Source organism: Perca flavescens, chromosome 6 (assembly GCF_004354835.1).
Source record: "Perca flavescens isolate YP-PL-M2 chromosome 6, PFLA_1.0, whole genome shotgun sequence".
NCBI classification, from domain to species: Eukaryota; Metazoa; Chordata; class Actinopteri; order Perciformes; family Percidae; genus Perca; species Perca flavescens.
Genome location: NC_041336.1, coordinates 8,770,756 through 8,791,760, shown reverse-complemented (window position 1 = coordinate 8,791,760; position 21,005 = coordinate 8,770,756). Strand labels below are relative to the sequence as shown.

Below are 21,005 nucleotides of genomic sequence, written 5' to 3'. Positions count from 1 at the left end.
GTTCAGAGATTGTTTTAGTCGTGCAACAGAAAACTCAGATTGGACAGATAGTCTAGCTAGCTGTCTGGATTTACCCTGCAGAGATCTGAGAGCAGTTAACGATATACACCAGAGTTTAAAATTACACCACAAAGAAAGTGGAAGGTACGGTCATCCGGCCGACAAGGAAATCCGGCTGCACCGGAGCAATCCCGGAAGTGGAACGTCATAGATATAGACTAGTTGATCATGAACCCAAAGACACTTCAACTCTTCCCCCTGAGGCGCTGACTCACACCTTAAGGGGGCAATCCGATGTTTCCTGGCAGACTCAGGGGTGTTCAACTAACTGATTAATCAACTAATGGTTTCAGCACAAGGGTATGCAACCCTTTACTGTGGCAGAGGTAAAGCTGTGCTCGACAGGTGACTCACTTCTTGCAGGTGCTGTAGTCAGAGCAGCGGCTCAGCGGCACTCTGATCACACAGCCGGAGAATGCCACAAACAACGCATGATGATCCCGATCCAGCTCCAGACCCAGCACCCTCCGGTCCTCTCCCCGCACGTTACATCTGGGAACACAGAAAAACACCAACTGTCTCGATCAGACATTTTAGATTTTTTTCTTCATTTTTTAAATCAGCGCTGCAAACGACTGGCACAGTCTGAAAATTATACAGAAAGCAAACTGTGAATCGAGCTTAAAAAAAAAACGGAAGACAGGAAAAAAAGCATCCCCTCTAGCTGTAAAGGGTGATGCAAAGTGTTACAAGAGACCAAAGAGTGGGTGGGCAGGACAGATCAAGGCAGAACACAGAGAGGAGGAGAAAGAACAAGAGAGAAGAGAGAAAAGAACAGAGAAAAAGTGAAAAAGTGAAAAAGAAAGATACTAAGTAAAGGACAAAGACAAACAAAAGAGAATAGAAAGGAAAAATAATTAAGGAAAAACATGGAGGGCTTAAAACAGAATCAACACACAACAACAACAACATCATCAACATGTAGATAAGTAGACAGGTCGTCTGACTTGTTAGGGTTGTAGACGTCGATGTCCTCCAGGAGTTGGGTGCTGAAGGATGCGTTGGCTCCCTCGGTGCTGGCCAGGATCTTCAGCACATGGCCGTTGTCTGAGCCCAGAAAAACCACGGTGTAGTTCTTATACGGCCCAGCAGACGTGTCCACTGCTATCTGGGTCAACTTGAATCTGTATAAAAAAAAGAATACAAGAAAAGAAGACTTTAAACTATGTTTAAAGTATTAATATATTGGTGGAGAAGATGCACTATAAACACACACCGACTAGTAAGCCATCTACAGGGCAGATCTATTGAAATTGAAGCTGTCACTTCCTTCAAGCGGAAGAAAGTTGGAGCGGGCCGACAGTGCCAAATGTGCCGGTTAGCATCTTTGATGTTTTGTTTTGTCAAAGTCGATTTCCCATGGTAAACAAAACAAACGGTGGGCGAATACTGAGCTCATTGTATAAAGCATCAGCGTGCAATCAATCACTTCATCTACCAACCCACCATTCCCTTCCTTCGTCGCCTACATCCTTTAATCCCATCATCCTATTAATTCATCTACCCATCTATCCATCCACCCACCCAGCCGTTCAATTGATTCGTCCTCCCTGTCGTTTAGACACTTTTCCCTCAACACGCTGCAGTCTCTTTTCAAGTCCCAGTTTTCTGTCTTTTGTTCATATTTATGAGGAAGTCCAGCAAACGGCTGCTTTGTTTGGAGCCCCCACCCTGCTTCATATTGATCCAGCTCCACACAGTCACACCTGGGAGCTTCCCAGTATCGGCACATTCGTGGCGTGGAGCAGTTGAGGATTAAGAGCCGTGCTGAAGGGCATCTGAGTCCAGTGGTTGTTGACAGAGGGATGAACTTTACGCATTCATTTCCTCTGCTCGCGCTTTCCCAAACAACAAACTTCCTCTAATAACCCCAGTATTTTTCTTGGCATCTCATCCCTTCTAGATGCTTCTGTAAAGGACACCCTCACCCTCCCAGATGGACCCACGGAGGCTGGTGTGTTTACCCCCATGGACTCGACTGGCACGTCCCCGCAATGACTGCATGATGTACTTCTGGTTAGATTTCATTTATCCAGCTCCTCTCTGGGGAGAGGCGAGGCAGATGTGATGTTTTTGGCGCCAGATGTGAAGCGGCGCATGTTTCCCACGTGTGGAGCCGTTGCAGTGTCTGGCTGGCTGTCAGCCTGGCTCAGCTTCAGGAGGCATGGAGGAGGCTCCTGTATGCTGTGTGTGTGTGTGTGTGTCTGAATCTGTGATATGCATCAGCTGTGTGTACAGCCATGTCCTCCATGAAGTTTATGTGGTACGGTCTGAAAGATTTGTGACAACATTCACCCCATCATCGTCTGATATCGGTGGATTCTCAAATGTCAACACATCACACAGACGTTACCACACACACACACACACACACACACACACACACACACACACACACAGACACCTTCCTCGGTCTGCAGGTTGGTCAGTGCCCAAGGAAGACCCCTCTCCGTGCGGCTCGTCTTTGATGTGGGCTGAGATCGAGCGTTGAATAAATCCGATGGGTTTTAATGAGGAAAAAGGTTGTGTGTTCCACCTGAGCTCACTCATCGATACCAATCACTGCCGGTAAATGATGTTGCTATAGAAAATAATACCCACACACTAACCATTAAAGAAGAGATCCTGGTATTTTCTCTCAGAGGCCCGTTTTACATCAATAACATTTGGAAGAACAGATGTCGGATTGTGAATATGATAACGTGAGGAATTAAAGCTGCAAAATGTTGCAGTTTTCAAACTCAGAAATGGATGCGAGTATACTTTTGCTTCTGAAACAATTTGTTCAGATGATCAGCAGAAATTAATCTTTAAATGACATCATCTGGCAAAAACAAGCCATTTGAAACAACACCTCGGGCTTTGGAAACTGACAGCCATTTCTAAAATACATTCTCAAGTTTAATAGACAAAATAATCTATTAAAACAGAAAATAATTGTTAGCTAATTGATGATTAAAACAATTGTTAGTTGTAAGCCCTATATATTTAAAAAATACGGAACTTTTAATTAACTTCATTATGTGCGTGTCTGATTAAGCCACTCATCAAAATTTCCACGGATTAATTTTCTGTTAAATGTTTCAAAACCACATGCGAGTCATTTTTAATTAGGAATAAACACAGAACTAGATTTGTGTGGATGTGGGGGGAAGTGTTGGCGTCCTCTTGGTGGGCTCTTCCCGTGCTGTTTGTATATAAATGCTACCCATCGAAGGTCTGGTGATAAAATGAGTGCAGGTGACCTACAATTAGCCTGGCTCCGCCCTCCTACGTACTTCCGATCAATTCTTTTTTTCTTTGGCGGTCCAATCAGCGAACAGACGGAGTGGCTGAGAACGATGACGTTGAGGTTGTGTACTAGTTTGAGTTGTTGTTCTGTAATGGCGGCGGAGAAAGATGCGAGTGAAGCCATTCGGTCCGTTGTGGCAACGCTGCCGAATATCCAGAAGTTAAAGCCCGAGCAAGAACAATCTTTGCCGAGTTGTGTTGGTGGCCATGATGTCGTGGCCCTCCTCCCCACGGGGTTCGGGAAAAGTTAGATTTTCCAGCTCGCTCCGTTAGTGGTGAAGGAGTTGGCTAAGGCTAACGCTAGCAATGCTAAGCCGACGTCACGACCAAACGTTAGCGATTGGTTATGGCAGATCCAGATTGGCTCTGGGCAGATCCAATAGTTTCAAACTTCAACAGAGTACCCGCCTTCAAGGAAGTTAACACTTGTCAATGGAGAGCGGCCAGACTCTCTGTACATATGAAATGGACCAGAGTCTGGTAGGACCAGGCTAACCTACAGTGTGCCTTTTAAACAAATCCCATACCTGCTGGTGGTCCGGGTGAAGTAGGGCCTGTCGTTGACTGAGGGGACTGACTCGTCCATGAGCGGGTAAGACTTGATAAAAGTCAGGGTGTCGTCGGGGAAGTTGGTGGACGACTTGTAGGCAGCTGCTGAGCCCTCCCCGGCGCAGCATCCCGGCCTGTACAACAGCAGAAAAGACAAAAAACAAACCCCATCAGGAGTGAATTCAGTTCCATGAGTACAGATGTAAAACACGCTGGCAGCTGTTTGGTTTTGGGGACGAGCAGGGGGGGAAACCAGGTGTCTTGTGTGACTGCTTCTTCTTTTGTTTGGAGGTCTCTGCAGAACAATAACAGCAGCAGCTGCAAAAACCTCCATTGTGAAATGCAGAAAAACATGTTCTTGGAAAGTGACAGTTTGTTATTTAAAGATATGTTTCTTACCTTGGTTTGGGAACTTGTTCCTCCAGAACAGGTGTCCACGCTGTCTCACTGTTCCTCTGCTCTTTGAATTTGCCACTGAAGGCCTTCTCTATGTCGTCCATGTAGAACGCACAGACAGCTGAGCCGGTGATGCTGTTGAAGGGACCACAAGGGAAGACGAGATTAGACAGAGCGAGACAAAGGGCTGGAATTCAGCACCTCGTCCAAGTCTGGCACAACCTTTGTCTTTAATAAGGAGAGCTCAGCTTATACTGACGGTTAGACACATGTACATGAAAATACTAATTTATTTATCCTGTGATTTTTTGTCATGCCTTCTCTTCTACAGTTTGCCTTAAATGGTTTCATTGTTTGTAAAACCTTGTTAAGGGAAGTAAGTAAGTAGTGGGGGTGGCAGTAGCTCAGTCAGTAGGGAGTTGGTTGAGAACTGGAGGGTCGCTGGTTCAAGTCCCCATACGGATCAAAGTATGGTGGTGGACACCAAGGTCTTGAGCAAGCTCTTGAGCAAGGCACCGAACCCCCAACTGCTTGGTGTGCCTTTCCATGGGCAGCCCCCTCAAATGTATGGTATACTAGCCGCATCCAAGGTGGTGCGCGCCATTGTGATGTCAAAATGACGCAATATCCTGCTGCCGCGCCCGGATTTATGGCGCACGAGCAGAGGTCGTGCACGGCTCTTTTTTTTTCCTGTGGCGCGCGACAAAGAGGAAACAGGAAGCCTGAACGAGTTCGCCGAAAACCGGATGCCAAGACTCTCTTGTAAACTTACTGGGTTAAGAGGAGTTCTTTTATGGTGAATGACAGGCTTGATCCGACCAAGTAGGTCATCAAATCAAATCGAAGCATTCACGGCAATGCTGCTGCCAGTTCTGCCGTTGTTTACCTTTTTCTTCTTCTTCTAGTCCGTAGAAAGAGCAACGTCGGTAGCCTTTGCTCATGAGCGCCACCGCTGTTCAGGAGAAGACTGCAACTAGTGTCGCGACCACCAGCGCGGGTATAAATAGTCATGGCGATTTCATGATGTCACATATGCACGCGCCAGCTTGGCTGCGGATACTGTAAAACACGCTTCACTCTGACATCTCTCCATTAGTGCATGTATAGGTACTGAGCATGTGTGTGTAATGTGTGTAATAACAACATTGTAATTTCCCCTTGTGGGATTAATAAAGTATAAATTATTAAGTTCTTCTTCTTCTTATTAAATTAACCACATTCCAGGTGGGCTAACCTTGACTTTAGCTTAGAACTTGCTGGCCCTGCTCTGGAGCATGGTTAGGAGAATGGAGTAAAACTACTAAACTTGGGGCTTAACGGTTACAGTTGAAAGGGGGCTAATGGAAATTACTGTACGTAACATCATTCTAAAATGGTATTAGTTACATGTTCAAACTGACACTTAACCCAGGGCTAGAAGAAGCGCAGACTCAATTGTACATTATAGCCCTGAGGTAAAGAATGCAGTGTAAAAAGCAGTTTTAAAAAAGTTTTTTCCTTTCTTAAAGAACAGAACTTGTTTTAGTTTGAACACACTCCCCTGCACATTTTTTGTTTTACATAAACCCAGACACACACCACAGCTTGATCCCAACCTGTTTGCCTGTGTGGTGAAGACGCCGAGCACGGCCGGCCGGTGGTTGATCTGCAACACGTTTGTCAGCGACTGCAGGACATCAAAGTAGAAAAAGGAGTCGCCTGGGACGGAGCAGTTCAGCCGTGCTTTGAGGAACGAAGTCCAGTAACGTTCCAGCACCCTCGGCGAACCGCCGTTGTCATTCTTACAGACACGTGCGACTCTGGAGAAAACCACCTGAGGGGAGACAGCAGGAAGGGAGGATCCCTTACAGGTGACGACTCTCATTCATAAATCATGTTTGCCAACATGGAATATTGAGCAGACGTTAAAAACTATTGTGCATGGAAAGTGATGTTGTTTGACTTCATTCCACTCGAGACAAAAGTACAGACACCACAAACCACAAGTCTGGCTGAAATGAGTCCCTCACCTTGCCAAGAGTGGTGTACTCCACTGCGATCTCGCTGAAGAAGAAGTACACGTAGTTCCCGTACTCAATAGCGTGGAGGAAATGGGGCTCTTTGGGAGACAAAAAAAAGAGAAGTGTGTGTCAAACACGGTGGCTGTGAAGTCTTATTTTCCAGCATGACATTTGCATAGTGAGCAAGCTGGGAGGGGAGCTGGTAAACACAAATGCTCAATTTGGAAAATGGCAAATATGAATGTAAGGACCGAAAGATACGGAGAAACAAACTCACAATCACAGAGATCACATTCATTGTATTGAAATAGCAGAGCTGGTCCTGGATCAGTGCTGATAAAAAAAAAAAAAACTAAGCTCAAGTCAGAAATGCAGTTATTTATAAGGATGAAGTTCAACAGCATTTATAGAATCTGAATATAGTATTGAATCTGAATCCGTGCAAATCGTTAAATTAAATTTATTTTGGTTCAGATTCTAACATTTCTAAGTAACTAAGGACTTAAATGCTTATTTTAGGTCTGCTGGAAGCAATAATCTCCCGTGGCTTCACATAACGGATAAAAGACATTATTAGTGCCTTAAAATTAGGGGGAATTAAATACATACTGAAAGAGACAACACAACAATTCTTCAGGATCTGGACGGCCGTTAAACAACACTACATGCTCCTTTTAATGAGGACGACCAGGAAGGTATCTCTCCTGTGGTGACAATCGATTAATCAAGAAAATAATTGGCCAATTACTAGATAATGAAAGTAATCCTTAGTTACAGCCGCACATAATACTTTCACTGGGAGATTCTGACGACTTAAAGTCATCAGATTGTTTGACAGGGGTGTTAGAGAGCGATGCATCGTTGGCCGAGCACAGACACCAGCTTGCAGAAAACAAACTAGACACGAGCCAAGTTACTTGTGGAATTAATGTTAATCATTTACAGCTGGCATAATCCGTAACAGTGAGCGGCGGCTAGAAATGAGAAGCCTACTACCTGGATGTTTACTACAGAAAGGGCACAGAGGGATTAAATAGAGATTTGTTATCCTCTGAGCCCAGGCATTTTGCAGACTTGGAATATCTGATTCAAAAAAGGAACCAACTTTAGGCTACATTTACATCGCTACGTTTTGGGTTTTTAAGCAGAGTTTTGAGCCAAAAGGGATCTCCGTGCACACAAATGTTTTTAGCTCCAGTAGAAGAACTAATCTCCGTATAAACTAACACGCCCAAACTACATATCTCATCAACATTCTCGTATATTGGGCATGCACGTGCCGGGGTAAACCGGAGGATGTATACTCCGCCTGTTGCTGGTAGTTGCCATGGTAACGTTAGTAGCTTATACTGTGTTCCAGACAATTTTTAGCCCGCAAGTTACAACTTCAAGTCACAACTCACGATTTGGTAGCGTTCCAGGCAAAGTCACAACAAACCCTCCTAGCTAGCGTTAGCTAGCGGCTACCTAACGTAACATATTTTGGGCTTCATTTACTTTAAGTTGCCTATTTCTGTCTATTTAATTCTATTTCCACCGCTAATCACCGGCGTCTGTACAGCATCAACAGGGGTCGCCATTGTTGCTTGTGTGTGGGACGTCAAAAACTGGAACTGGGAGTACAACGATCTGGTGGAAGTTCACGGGTAGTAAGTTACGGGTTTGACCGCCGTTCCAGGGCACTTTCACGGTAAGAAGGTTGTGAAAACACGAGTTACGGGTTGCCTGGAACGCAGCATTAGTCTCAGAGACGAGACGCCATGACCCAATCAGTGGTGAAACAATAGCGCCAGTGTTGCCAAAGGTCTCCATTTGCGGCCGTTGAGACGGCAACAAAACTGCAGATTCCAAACCAAAATGGAGTCAGAGGTGTTTTCAGATTTCTGCAGGTTAGGGGCTCTGAAACTCCAGAGAAGTGTGAATGCAAGGTTTAAACGGAGCAAAAGATATTTGTTTTTTTAACCAAAACGTAGCAATGTAAATGTAGCCATAGTTGTTGACATGTCTTCCATTTCCACAACTCAACACCAATAACATACAGCTGTACGTTAATGTGCTAAATATTACACTTTAAGGTGCTGGGTGCTCACCTCGCAGCCATTTGGAGTCATACTTGACTGTACGCAGAACAGGGCTACTTTCTCCCAGGCTTCTGTAAATCACGGCATCGCTCGCCAGGAAGTCTGTCATGGTGGCCGAGTAGAAATCACCACCTGAGAAAAAGAGGAAATAAAAGCAATTGAGATACGTTGTCAGGGACGACAATTCTTAATAATAACCTGCGCTCTTTCAAGTTGTCTTATTGGTCACAGGGGACTTGTATTGCCCTTTAAGGAGAGGCAGAGGATAATAGACGCAGGAGAATGTGCCACTTTTAAGAACACCCTGTGTGAACTTTGCATAAATGTCAGTGGAAACCTGGCAAGATGAAGTGCAGGTCTGGCTCCCTTTTCACTGTCCAATGAACTTGACCCCTACATGTTCACAAAGTATCAGCTTCTCTCTGCTATGATTAGTACAGAGAATCTGACCACAAATCAGAATCCATCAAGGGGCAAATTCCCATTACACCCTGTGATGAGTTGTGCACTTCTATTGAATTACACTCATTCAGACAGACTTGGAATGATGTAGTAGTTAACGTGTAGTTTAGCCTATCATTATATTTTCATTTCTATATTCTCGGATACAATTTTCCACACGTCTGAGATGGGGGCAAACTCAACTACATGTACATGTTTAAGCCATCTATTTTTGCGAACCATGCTGATGTGCTTTAGAAAGACCCAGGCAACCATTGGTTTCTGTGTAATATGAAAATCAATAGTCTTGAAACTTGCTTCAGTAATGCTGTGACAGTGAACATCAAGTCTGCATTAACCCTAGTCAAAGTTACATTATGAGGAAATGTCGGACTTTACCACATAATGTTAAACTGACAAAAATTGATGCAGACTTGATGTTCACTGAAGTTTTGCAAATCTGCTGATTGATTTTCATCCCATGCAAAAATAAATGGAAGCAAAAAGTTAGAAAATCTTTGTGTTACATATTTAGGTGTACATTTGTATTTAATGAGCAAAACTTTGCAAAACTTGGTAAGGTCTTTAAAAACATAACACTTTTAAGCATGAAAGTTTGCAGCATTGATTGCCTGAAGAGCCTCTCTCAATGAGCAAATGTATTCACAGTCAGGTACATTGATTATTTTACCAGTGACAACTTGATATTACCTCCGCTAATGGCCGTTTAATAAAAAAACAAAAATCACAATATGAAGCACGTTACTCCCAGCCTCACTATTACTGGAACTTTCAGGACACTTTGAAAAGAATAATGGCACAGATCAGCAGCTATGGGAGTTGAACCTGTGACATTTCAATGACAGGACAGTCTTTACAGCAGGGCTGTCAAACTCTATTTCACTAAGGGCCACACTGGAAAATTACAATCATATCAAGGCCCAGACATGTAGAGTTTATTAACATGCTTTTATTTATTCGAAAAAGTAAAATATCTTCGACTGTATCATATAACTTCCTCACTTAAACTTTGGTTGACATAAAGCCCTACAAAAAGTCAGGAACAAAGTTCCTCAGCCATCACAGAATTCAGCAAATCAAGCAAAACAATCGTTCCGATTCCATTTCAAAAACTTCACCACAGGCTTGAATATGTAAACTCTCTGGATCTGTTGGAATTTCTGAGTTTCAAAGTCGGCAAATCAACTAAATTCGGTTTTGAGTGTCGCGTGATTGCAGTTTGAAAACAGCTTTCCCGTCTTTATGATTTGGCACACAACTAGGACGGCTAAAATTGATTGTGAACCTAAGTTGATATTCGGGCCAGATCAAAATATGCGAGGGGCCGCATTTGACCCGTGGGCCTTGAGTTTGACACGTGCTCTACAGCCACTGGCCTTACTCACCTGCAAAAAGGCCGACGTTGGACTGGCGGGACTCAAAGGGGCATCGAGCCTGTCCCACCACCTCCTCCCCTTCCTGCTCCAGCGTGGACATCTAGGTCAGAGAGGACACAGCGACAAAGGAATACTTTATAAGGCCATCTACTGAACTGTAAAGCTGACCCAATAGAAGAATCGGCTATAAAAGACAGAGTGACAACATGAAAACAGCATTACGGTTTAAACTCGTAAAACCCACGAGGCTGCCCGGGATGCAAAATTGATCAACAAACAAAAGTCTCTAATGCAGTGGGAATTGTGGCTGAATGCAACAATTCAATCTGTGATTATGAAAGGCAACACATGCACCATAAAGATTAGTTTTATTTGATGTATTGTATGTGGGCCAGGACCATAAAAGATGTGTGTGAAGTTGGAGGTCCTGCTGTCACGAGCTGAGAGGACAGTTTATCACTCAGCCGCAGATATTTAGCTGCTATTTTCTGCCACGCTGTTAACAAGGTTGTAAACCTCAGGTACAGCAATAAGCAAAACCCAGCGGTGTGTATGTGCGCAGCGGATTCAACACCCTCTGTAGCAACAAGACTGACACACACACACACACACACACACACACACACACACACACACACACACACACACACACACACACACACACACACACACACACACACACACACACACACCTTTAACAGTACATTAACACATGGCCTGGTTTACGTGATGCTGTGTCACCTCCTTAGGAACAAGCATTGGTGCTCTATTGTTATTCTGTTTCAGACCTCATAGTGTACCTTTGCTGCAAACCCTGAATACAAAGATCAAACGGAGTGGACATCTTAATGGGAACACTTACACAACCTAATCAGAGCGATAAAAAAAAAAAAAAAATCAATTTAATGGAACTTTTATACAGTTGATTATATCAAAAAGAGATGATCAACATTGTTATTCTTGGTTCGGTTTGTTGGTCTGTCAGCACGATTGTGGAAACACTACTGGCCCGATTTTCAGTAAACTTGTTGAAAGGGCCAAGAATCCAGAGGAGCGAATCCAAATCACGGGGCAGACACAAATTATGTTTTCACCTTCGTAACACTGTGAGATAGGGCATGGTATGGCGGAGTTCTGCACTCTGTGAGTGCCGTTCTAGTTTTTATTGTGTACGAAATGTACTGCTGCACATCATTTTTTCATGTGTCTTGTCCTGTTTGTTTAGTATTAAGTTAGCTTAAAGCTAATTCTGGCACAACCGAGCTAGAGCTTGACTTTTTGAGAGTTCATAAACACCCCTTTTCGGTGTAAAAACTGTGATTTTGGGTTTGTAATTTGTCTCAGAGGATTTTACAATTTGCACAACAAAAACTAGCTAAGCCTCTTACCAGCTGTTTTAACTGTTCTTGATTTAATACTTGTTACGTTATCTACATATATGGGCCTATAGCTTGATTATTAAATAATGCATTATGTCTTAAATAGTGATTCCAGTTTTTTCTAACCATCTCAGTCTGCCATAAGAGCCACTGTCTATTTCTGAAAATGTCAGCGTAGACATGGATTAATTGGATTTTTATTTCCAAGTAGGACAAGAGGGTTAATGGCTGCTCTGTGTACACGTGACAATACAATTATCCAGTGGAGGAGACAATGAGCAATCCAGAACCTTACAGCACTTTGCCACGTGAACTCTGCATAAATGCCCCAAGACAACCTTACAAAAAACTTCAGATGCAATCCAATGCAACAGCTCTGCCCTACTTATCACGTCTGTGAAGGCATTTTATTGTTCTGACTGAGTCACTGGTTTGTGTTGTTGGTGGGATGCATTGTATTCTTTGCTGCTTTTTACTTGATCCTCCTGTAGGGCATCAAAGTTGAGCTTTTGGTTTGTTAGATTTGGTGACAAGTGATTTTCACAGAAATATGATTATAATCACAAGTGGCAAAAGACTTTATTTGTGTTCCAGTTTGGCTTTTACAAGTAAACGTTCTGATCAATAAACATCTATTATGGTTTTTTATGTTGGCTGTTTTCTTTGACAAATGCCAATACGGACAAGGTTCATGGAGGCTAATTGCAGACAGACAGACAGAGAGACAGACAGACAGATATCTATAATAGAAATAATATCAGCAGGACTGTGACCATAGAAATAGAAGTAAACAAGAGTATCATTCAGTCTCTAATCAGTAATCACAAGATTTGTTCTTTCAAATAAATTAAATTTGGTTTTAATGTGATTAGAAATCCACAGCAGTGACCAAACGTCCCGCCTGCAGAGTGACATGATTTTAAGTGAAACGGCAGTTTATTAATCACAGAAAAACACAGACCTTAGAAGTCAGAGAGAACTGAGGATTCAACAATGGATGGTTACCCCAACGAGCAGATGAAGACAGATGGATCTGACGCATCAAGGTTTTGTTGTATTGCAAACGCATGTTGAAGACAGCCTCTCCGTTGTCTACGGACCAGCTGTCTCAGCAGTCTGGTCAGTGAAGCGGACATGGCTGGGCTTCCATTCATGTATTTGACCAACACACACACAAAAACAGACACAGACAGACAGACAGACAGACCGCTCACTCAATCCCCTTGTCCTCCACAGTTTTTCCGTGGAGTCCCAGAGACAGATTCCCTGATATGATTTACACTTCCTCCCTCTCTCCCCAGCTGTCTGGATAGTCATCTCTTGCACTCTTATTTTCCAGGCTAGGGAAAAAGCCGAGTGGAGGGGGAGGGTCACAGAGACGGTGAGAGAAAGAATTTGTGGAGGTGTTTAGTGTAAATCAGCCACTCTGTGGCAGGGAGAGGATGATGATTAGATGTAGGTCGGTATGCAGTTCTTTTAAACATGTAACCCCTGAGTACTAACCTTTGTTTGGACATACTCTGTAGCTGAGCAATGAGACAGGGCAGGTTCTTTATGATACCCGAGACATTATTTGATCCTGGAAAAATACTTTCCAGGTACTATCAGTCTATGGAGATGCTGTATTTTGTTCATAAGCCCCCCAGACCATTCAGGGTAATAATTCAATATGATGATCAAACATTCACTTTTGGTTAATTTGACCAATCCACTAAACCCCTCCCCCAAACAATGGTTGTCCAATCACAGCTTAGCAGCCATAACTAGGCGGCATAACTGCTACGAGTTGTCAGAGCTTATTTAATGTTATTATTGTTGTTTAATTTGCTTTTAAATGCCATTTCCTTTCATTAGCTTTGTTCCTAAATTAGTTTTTTTTTTCCTGTATTGATGTTTTATCTTGTGAACATTTAATTGCTTCCATTTCAATTTAGTAATAAATGGGCTTTATGCATAACTGTTTAATTGTTGGTGGTGGAATTTAATGAAAAACTTTGCATTAGTTACAGCGATGGTTACGACAAGTTTATTCATGTCACAGACAAAACTTACTTTACATAATAGATTCAGAGGTTATCGAGGTATTGAGTGCCAACAATACAAACTTACATAACATCTATACGGTCGCATTTTTATTTTGCTATTTTTTTGTATTTTGCTCTGTTAATCCCCTTTCACTTTGTAAAGCTTAAAAATTATTTTGTAAGTTTACTGGACACCTAATATGAAGTTACAGGAAGACCCTGGGACCCCCCTGACTCCTTGATGTAGACCACTCTGTTAGTTCACAGGTCAGTGCACTGAGAAAAAACCCAGTAAAATGTAAAGACTGAGTTATTCAGCGCCCCTTTGGATTTCAGTCTCCCCCACACGGTTAGATTTACAGCCTGTGCTGTACGACTTGTACTTCCTCCTCCTCCTCTAATGGCCTGCTGTGAATCACTGTCCAAACCCGTGATGTCACCTCTGAGGCTCCGCCGCAATGTCATGCTGGGCTTTATTCGACTTTTGCTTTTTGCAAAAAAACATATCCGTGCCTAGGGGTGGGAGATATTGACAAAAATTAATATCTCGATATTTTTTTTCAATATCTCGATATCAATATTCAGACGATATTTTGAAATCCTTCTAGAAGTTAAAAGAAGCCCTGTTCGGAGGCTATTTTGGTGGTTCTCTTGGGAAAATGTACAAGCAAGATGAAATCATAACAATAAACAAAGGGCTCGGTTCTGTAACATATTGCACACAACCATGTCCTTATTGGAAGCAGTCCTGGAGCTGGGACAGGGCCGGGTCAGACTAGGTTCTGATAGTCCTTCTACTTGGCAGTATAGTCCTTCTGACCGGGACTTATGCCGGGATCAGGAGTTGGATGTGATCTGACTGGCCTTGGTGAGGGAGAGGTGCAGTTCTGTGTGCTTTTTTGATGTTAGAGTATACATGGTCTAGTGTGTTCTTCCCTCTAGTAACACAATCTACATGCTGGGAGAAAGCTGGAGGGAAACAGACTTTAAGGACACCTTGTTAAAGTCCCCTGTATCCAGGTGATCGTGCTGTAGTTTATTCACTATGGTTAGCAGTGAACCAAACTTTTGCGAACGTTAGCATCGGGGGCTATGTAGACGGCAGTGTGCTGTTTTCGTAGTAAATAAAATGGTCAGTATATTACCGACAGGGCTCCAGGTCAGGTGAGCCGTACTGGGCAACGATCCTGCAGTTGGTACTCCATTCATTGTGCACAAAAATGCAGTCCTCCGCCTCTGGTCGTGCCGGAGTTATTTTCTCATTCTGCCGGTAGATAGCTAGCTCGGCGTGCTAGCGCCGACAACAACCTGGAGGGCTCGGTCAGGCTATGTCCTCCGGGATGCTATGAGCCGCCTGGAAGGCTCTCGTAATGGCTGTGTTGTATCGTGTTCCTGTATTGATTAGTTCAGTGTGTTGTATCGTGGTCCTGTATTGATTAGTTCAGTGTGTTGTATCGTGGTCCTGTATTGATTAGTTCAGTGTGGCTGTACGTACTTGTATAAATATACACCGAGAGGAAAGCCGCTGCACAATCGCGCGCCGCCATCTTTGTTGACATGAGTGAACGTCATAACGCACAGGAAAGAACTAGTAGCAGCTTACGATCTTGATTTTGTACAAAAAAATACAGTCAAACAAACCCCTACTCTGTATTAAAATCGCTACATATAATTGTTTAGAAGGTTATAGTGTGCGTTATTTGTTGTCTCTTTAACTTCCTTCAGCTCTTTTCATGTTTGGGGGGTCGGATTGTACAAATTATGAAATATTCGATATCCCAATTTTGCATATCGTCCAGACAAAAATTTGGATATTCTCGTCTAAACGATATCTCGCCCACCTCTATCCGCGCCTTTACTAAAGTATGTCTTCACATCGCCGCCGGCTCTCAGCGCTGGTGTTTATCACTGGAACAACGGAATTACCACGGAGACGAGGTGCTGCCCAGAGACTCGTCTACTGGCTCAGATTTGTCTCTTGACCCGGCTCTCTTTTCCCCCTCGTCTTGTTGCTTCTTACTTTCTTCCCCTCATTTCATCTCCTCCCTCTGCATCCTTGTTTCAGGGGATTGAAAGAAGCGGTTGTATTGTTGCTTTCATCAGCAAATCTTGTGTTCTGTCAACAGATTTCCTCTCCGCCTTGTTGAGCCAACATATTATTCCACCAACATGAGGCGTTTGAAGTCACCTGGCCACGTGAAAGACGTATGTGCTCGGATTGTTTGGAGGGCTGCTTTGTGTCTAGTCCATGTCTGACTTGATTGTTCACACCGTCCCTTTTTATACATTTAATTATTTTCCAGTCAATTTCACTTGTGCAGCTACAGTTTGAACTCACAGCTGTTTGTTGTATCATCATTGAAAACACATATTGAAGCGCTGGCTGCCAGACTTCTTTTACAGCTGACAAATGCTGCATTCAACCTGGTATGACCAGTCCTTGTAGCAGTGTTTGTCTAGGTGTTTTTTCATAGCAGATGTCTTTTTCCAACTGGTGTTAACAGTATTTTATCTATTGTTCGGGCTCTAATAGCCCATCACAGATGGACCGTATCGGTTTCAGTGTATCCGTACATGTGCAACACAAAATTGCACTGCAGTCAGAGTCTTTTAAATCATTCGTTTATGTGACCTTACTTTTTCTTTTAAATCATTCATTTATGTGACCTTACTTTTTCTTAGCTCAAGTAGCATTTTATCCATTTTACTAGTGTTTTTATTCATGGTTCTCTTTAATGATGAATACTACCTAAAGTAAAATTTACTGTTCAAATGTCCTACTGTATAGGCTTTAAAGCTATAGTGTGTGGTTTCTGTCGACCCCTTGAAGTATTCTAAGTAATGACAACGACACTGTCCACATGACACAAGCCTTTGAGCACAGCCATACTGAGAACTACAGAGAGAGTTGTGTGGAGCAGATAGGCTTAATTAGCTTTGTAGCAACTCATTTGGCAATGGCTTGAATGCAACGGACGTTCATTAATATAAAATAGTTGCTCACTTTAGGTTTAAATGTTATTTTTTGTAAATTTTATTGCACAACTGTAAACTATCCATCCTCGCAAAAATGTATGGATGGCTATATATATTAGGGCTGTCAAAATTAACGCGTTAATTTTTGGGTTAATTTTTTAATATTTAACTCGTTAAAAAAAAAAAAATTAACAAAATTAACGCAGCTGTGTTTGTTTACTTCATGTGGCGGCTGAGAAATGTAATACGTCTACATAACAGCAGGTGGCGCTTCTCTGTATTGTTGCCCAAGTAATGAAAACCGGCAGCTGATTGGACGAACGCGTCACATGGGTTTGTTTTCTCCGGATATTGAGAGCCAGACTGTCATGGCGGCCGTTCAGAATACGATCTCATATTGTACTAAAATAGTTCACTGAAATGTGTTTCTGAAAACATTTTAAGAGAGAAATAGGCCGTGCAGTTGCTGAATCTGTCTTCATTTCAGCTCAACAAAGGTCAGTTTAGAAGATTTTTGTCAGATTTTGAGAGACTCTAGTCACACTCATTCCACTCGCCATTTCCGGGTGAGTCCTGACTGCCTTGCCGCCGACTAAACTCTCGGCTCGTTGGAGATGAACTGCGCCTCGCCTGTAAAGTAGACGAGAGCAGGCGACAGCAGCCGGGGACGGTGACAAAAATCTGCTCTCAAGTCAGACAGTTTCTAGCTGTTTCCAGCAGCCTTCAGCAGGACTAAATAAGCCAAATTGTTGCTGCTGTTGTTCTGAAAGATATTAAACATTCTGAATTTAGCAGAACCTTTCCTTGTTTGATTTTTCTTCATATTTGCAAAGACAAGTGATTTAGCATTTAAATATCCATTATTACAAGCTTCAGTCTCAATTTAAAAACGCGATTAATCGCGATTAATTACAGCAAATTGTGCAATTAATTAGTAAATTTTTTTTATGATTGACAGCCCTAATATATATATATATATATATATATATATATATATATATATATATATATATATATATATATATATATATAAATAAATAAATAAAACAAATATTAGTAATTATATCAGATTTTACCCCCCCCTGAGGGTTGCATGTCTTGTGATGCATGTGCCCCAGTCTGAGTGTGTAACACTGACTTTATGCAGCATTTTGCGGTTTTCACAGATGTGTCAAACATCTGCTCTGTGTGAGCCTCTGTGACCTGTGTTTAAGTGCGTTTATGACATAATATCCCTGATAATGACCCTTTCACAAAAAGCCAGCGAGGCGCTAACGTCTTACGAGCTTAGATTGCAGTTTGTTGTTTCCATTAGCAACTCAAATAATGGGGGTACAACTGCAACAGCATACACCCACACACATCTCATATCAGCAGTGATGTAACATGACCTCTTATCTGTAATTGAGGCCAGGAAGGGAGCACGCAGCTTACCTTATAGTTACGGCAGGTGGGGTTGAAGGCGTTGGTGCCGCAGGCGAAAAGCGTCTCGTCATTACGTGGCACCAGCACTTTGATATAGTTGTAACATTCGTCCTGTAAGGTGGAAAACAGCTTGATGTTATTGTGCAATAGGAACCAGATCCATGTTGGCTACTGGCACACCAACGACAGAATCAAAGCAGGACTCGCAGCTGATAGAGAGTGCATTTCTCACACACACACACACACACACACACACACACACACACACACACACACACACACACACACACACACACACACACACACACACACACACACACACACACACGGTTTCACTGTAGCTCTGGGGAGGAAAATGCTTTACCAAAAACCCCCAGTCTGTTCTCCACTGATGGTTGTGCCACTGATTCTGATAAGCTACCTGCACGCCGTTGCTCGTTACAAATCTTCACCGTGCAGAAAATGATGGCAGATGCAAAGAAAGAGAGCGAAAGGAGGGAGAAATGAAAAGGCAAAAACAGAGAGAGAGAGGGAAAGATGTGTCTGGAAGATAATACTCACGCTGTTTTTGCCTCTCACAGTGCACTTCTCCACATCCTTCGTCTTCCAAGTCAGTTTCTGAAAAATGAACAGACAGCCAACTGTCAGCTCAAAGACAAGCTGTTTCTCACCACCCCAGCTTTTGTTGCTCCCAATCGTTCAAGTGCTATTACGAGACAGCTGTGATGAAAATCTCATTAACTTCAATAAACCGTCGTGGAATAAAAACAAACAAATATTAGTAATGTCTGCGCAGCTCGTCAGCGGGCAGCTAAACATTGTGGTTCCTCAGTGATAAAAATCACTCTGCAAAATAAGTCTGGATCTGTGAGAACAAACACACTGGAATCAAAAGACTGCAAAGGATGTTTGCATTGCTTCACTGTCCACATGAGGAGCAGTCAATTAGCTCCAATTAATCTACTGGCCAAAAGCTCCGCCCCCTTATAGTCCCCACACACACACACACAGGTTTGTGGCACACCAACACCCACCCCCCCCACACCCACACCTAGTCACCCAGTGGGCTGTAATGGAAAAAAGATCCATCAACTTGTTAACAAGCTCTGCCTAGTTGAACGTTTAATGTGATCCTTTCAATTGTCCGATAATTTACTGACCAGAATTTTCTCAGAGCTCATAAATACCACACAGACGGTTGTGTACACTTCTGTTTTAGTTCCACGTCATTCTTTTGTCAATTACTGTACAGTATGCATCCTTGTATCCAACCAAATTAAAAGAAAAAAAAATGGAACTAGACAACACAAAAGAAATTCAAGACCTATGCCTTAGATGCACAACTTGAGAGACTTATACATTTCTTTCTCTCTCTCTCTTTTTGGCTGTTAGGGTCTTAAATTTGTCTCAAGGTGTTCTCAACTACAACCTGGCAATAAGCCACCCTGTGGTATATTACATTTTGAGGCCTTACTAGAGCCGAGGGGTCACTCATCTTGGACCATAAGTGCCTGAAAAACAATTTGTCCTTACAGGCCCCTTGTTCTCGGAGCTGCTATTCCATTTTTATCGAATAGCTTTCAGTCCAGCAGTCAAACCAGAAATGCAATCTAACTGCTGGGGACACAGGGAAACTAGCACCTGATGAAGAAGAGACACACATCTTAATTGTGAAATGCTTCCTGCTTTACACCTTCGAGCCAACATTGTTTATTTCCACGACGTGGAAAATAATCAACAAATCCCTAAAAATGGCCAAAACCACCAATGACTCATTCTCTCTGACTTCCCTATCCTTTCTGTGGCACTTGGCCCAAAGCCTATTGGCTCTTCCTGCAGATATACTTGTACGTGAAATAGGTCTTAAATATATAGTTTCATTTCGTACAAAAACATAACAGCTGTAGTTTTTAGTAAAGCTTATTCAAACAGGAGTAAATAGTGCATTTATTAGGGACTTTTTTTCAGCGGACAGCGTATGTGGGATCGACTCAAACTAAACTACAGTGGCTGTGATCGTGGTAATGAAAGGAGCGTGTCAACCATTACCAACGGTGGCTACACTCGTTGGTAGGTTGGTTATGGTAAGAGATTTATCAACAATAAGAAAAATATAGAATATTGCCAGCCTTACTGATGTTATAGGATATATGATGATGCACATCTTTTGACTGTTTGATTCATTTTTGGTAAAAAAACAATACAATCCATCTACAAAATATTACAATCAATAATGAGGACTAACATATCAATCATTTTCTGAGCAATACACAACTTGTTGCTGTCTCTGGCTTTAAAGCCAGCACTCTGTCCTCCAGGTCCATGCATGGAACGTCTTCGGCGTGACTTTGTGAAGATCAGATACGATTCAGTAGGGGTCAGCATTATGGTAATAAACCCGGCCTTGTCCACGCTCCATTTGGTTTACTAATAATTACTTATGGCCACCCAAGCCCGGGGAGATCAGTGAAGGGGAGAATAAGAATGAGTGCCCAGTGTGAAAAATGAAGAGCTGGTTAAAAATGAGCCCGAGCAAAGGGATGGATCTGTGATGAAGAAGACACACCTAGTTTTTATGTTGATTAGTCAGTCAGAGAAATATGAGGCGGTAAGAAGCAGAATCTGGGTAAAGTCATCAATAATTTCCCACTCAGTTCGTGCTGTCACACTGGAGGCAGCAGAGGTTTGGGTAAATGGCTAAACAAAAATGCATTATAAACAAACATTCAATATCTAAGTTCTCATATAACATACCTAAAAAAAGATGGACTGAAATTGTGCTGCTCAAAAGTTCGCATTTCTTTGTGCCACAGTTGATACCCAAATCAATACTTTAGATCTCCCTGACAGATAGAGTAGTAGCCTTAGCGGAATGAATATCCACGTTTAGTGCTAATCTAATATACAAGCAAACAAAAGTCCAGGCCTCGGAGGGCTTTTATTTAAGTGCAATCATGTTTGACAAATGAGATTCAGATAGGAAGGA

General features: G+C 42.6%; 1 protein-coding gene across 5 annotated transcripts in view; it reads right to left on the bottom strand.

Annotated features, from left to right (window-relative positions):
* Positions 1-21,005, bottom strand: part of sema6cb (semaphorin 6Cb) — a 167,724-nt gene that overhangs the window by 42,978 nt on the left and 103,741 nt on the right. For all 5 annotated transcript variants that reach the window (XM_028579971.1, XM_028579970.1, XM_028579973.1 and 2 more), the window contains 10 exons: positions 18,581-18,637; positions 18,029-18,130; positions 10,225-10,315; positions 8,387-8,509; positions 6,306-6,394; positions 5,892-6,109; positions 4,300-4,431; positions 3,879-4,034; positions 1,008-1,184; positions 415-552 (listed from right to left, as the gene is read on the bottom strand). In XM_028579971.1, the coding sequence (XP_028435772.1) occupies positions 415-552; positions 1,008-1,184; positions 3,879-4,034; positions 4,300-4,431; positions 5,892-6,109; positions 6,306-6,394; positions 8,387-8,509; positions 10,225-10,315; positions 18,029-18,130; positions 18,581-18,637 (1,283 nt within the window). The remainder of the gene's footprint in view (positions 1-414; positions 553-1,007; positions 1,185-3,878; positions 4,035-4,299; positions 4,432-5,891; positions 6,110-6,305; positions 6,395-8,386; positions 8,510-10,224; positions 10,316-18,028; positions 18,131-18,580; positions 18,638-21,005) is intronic.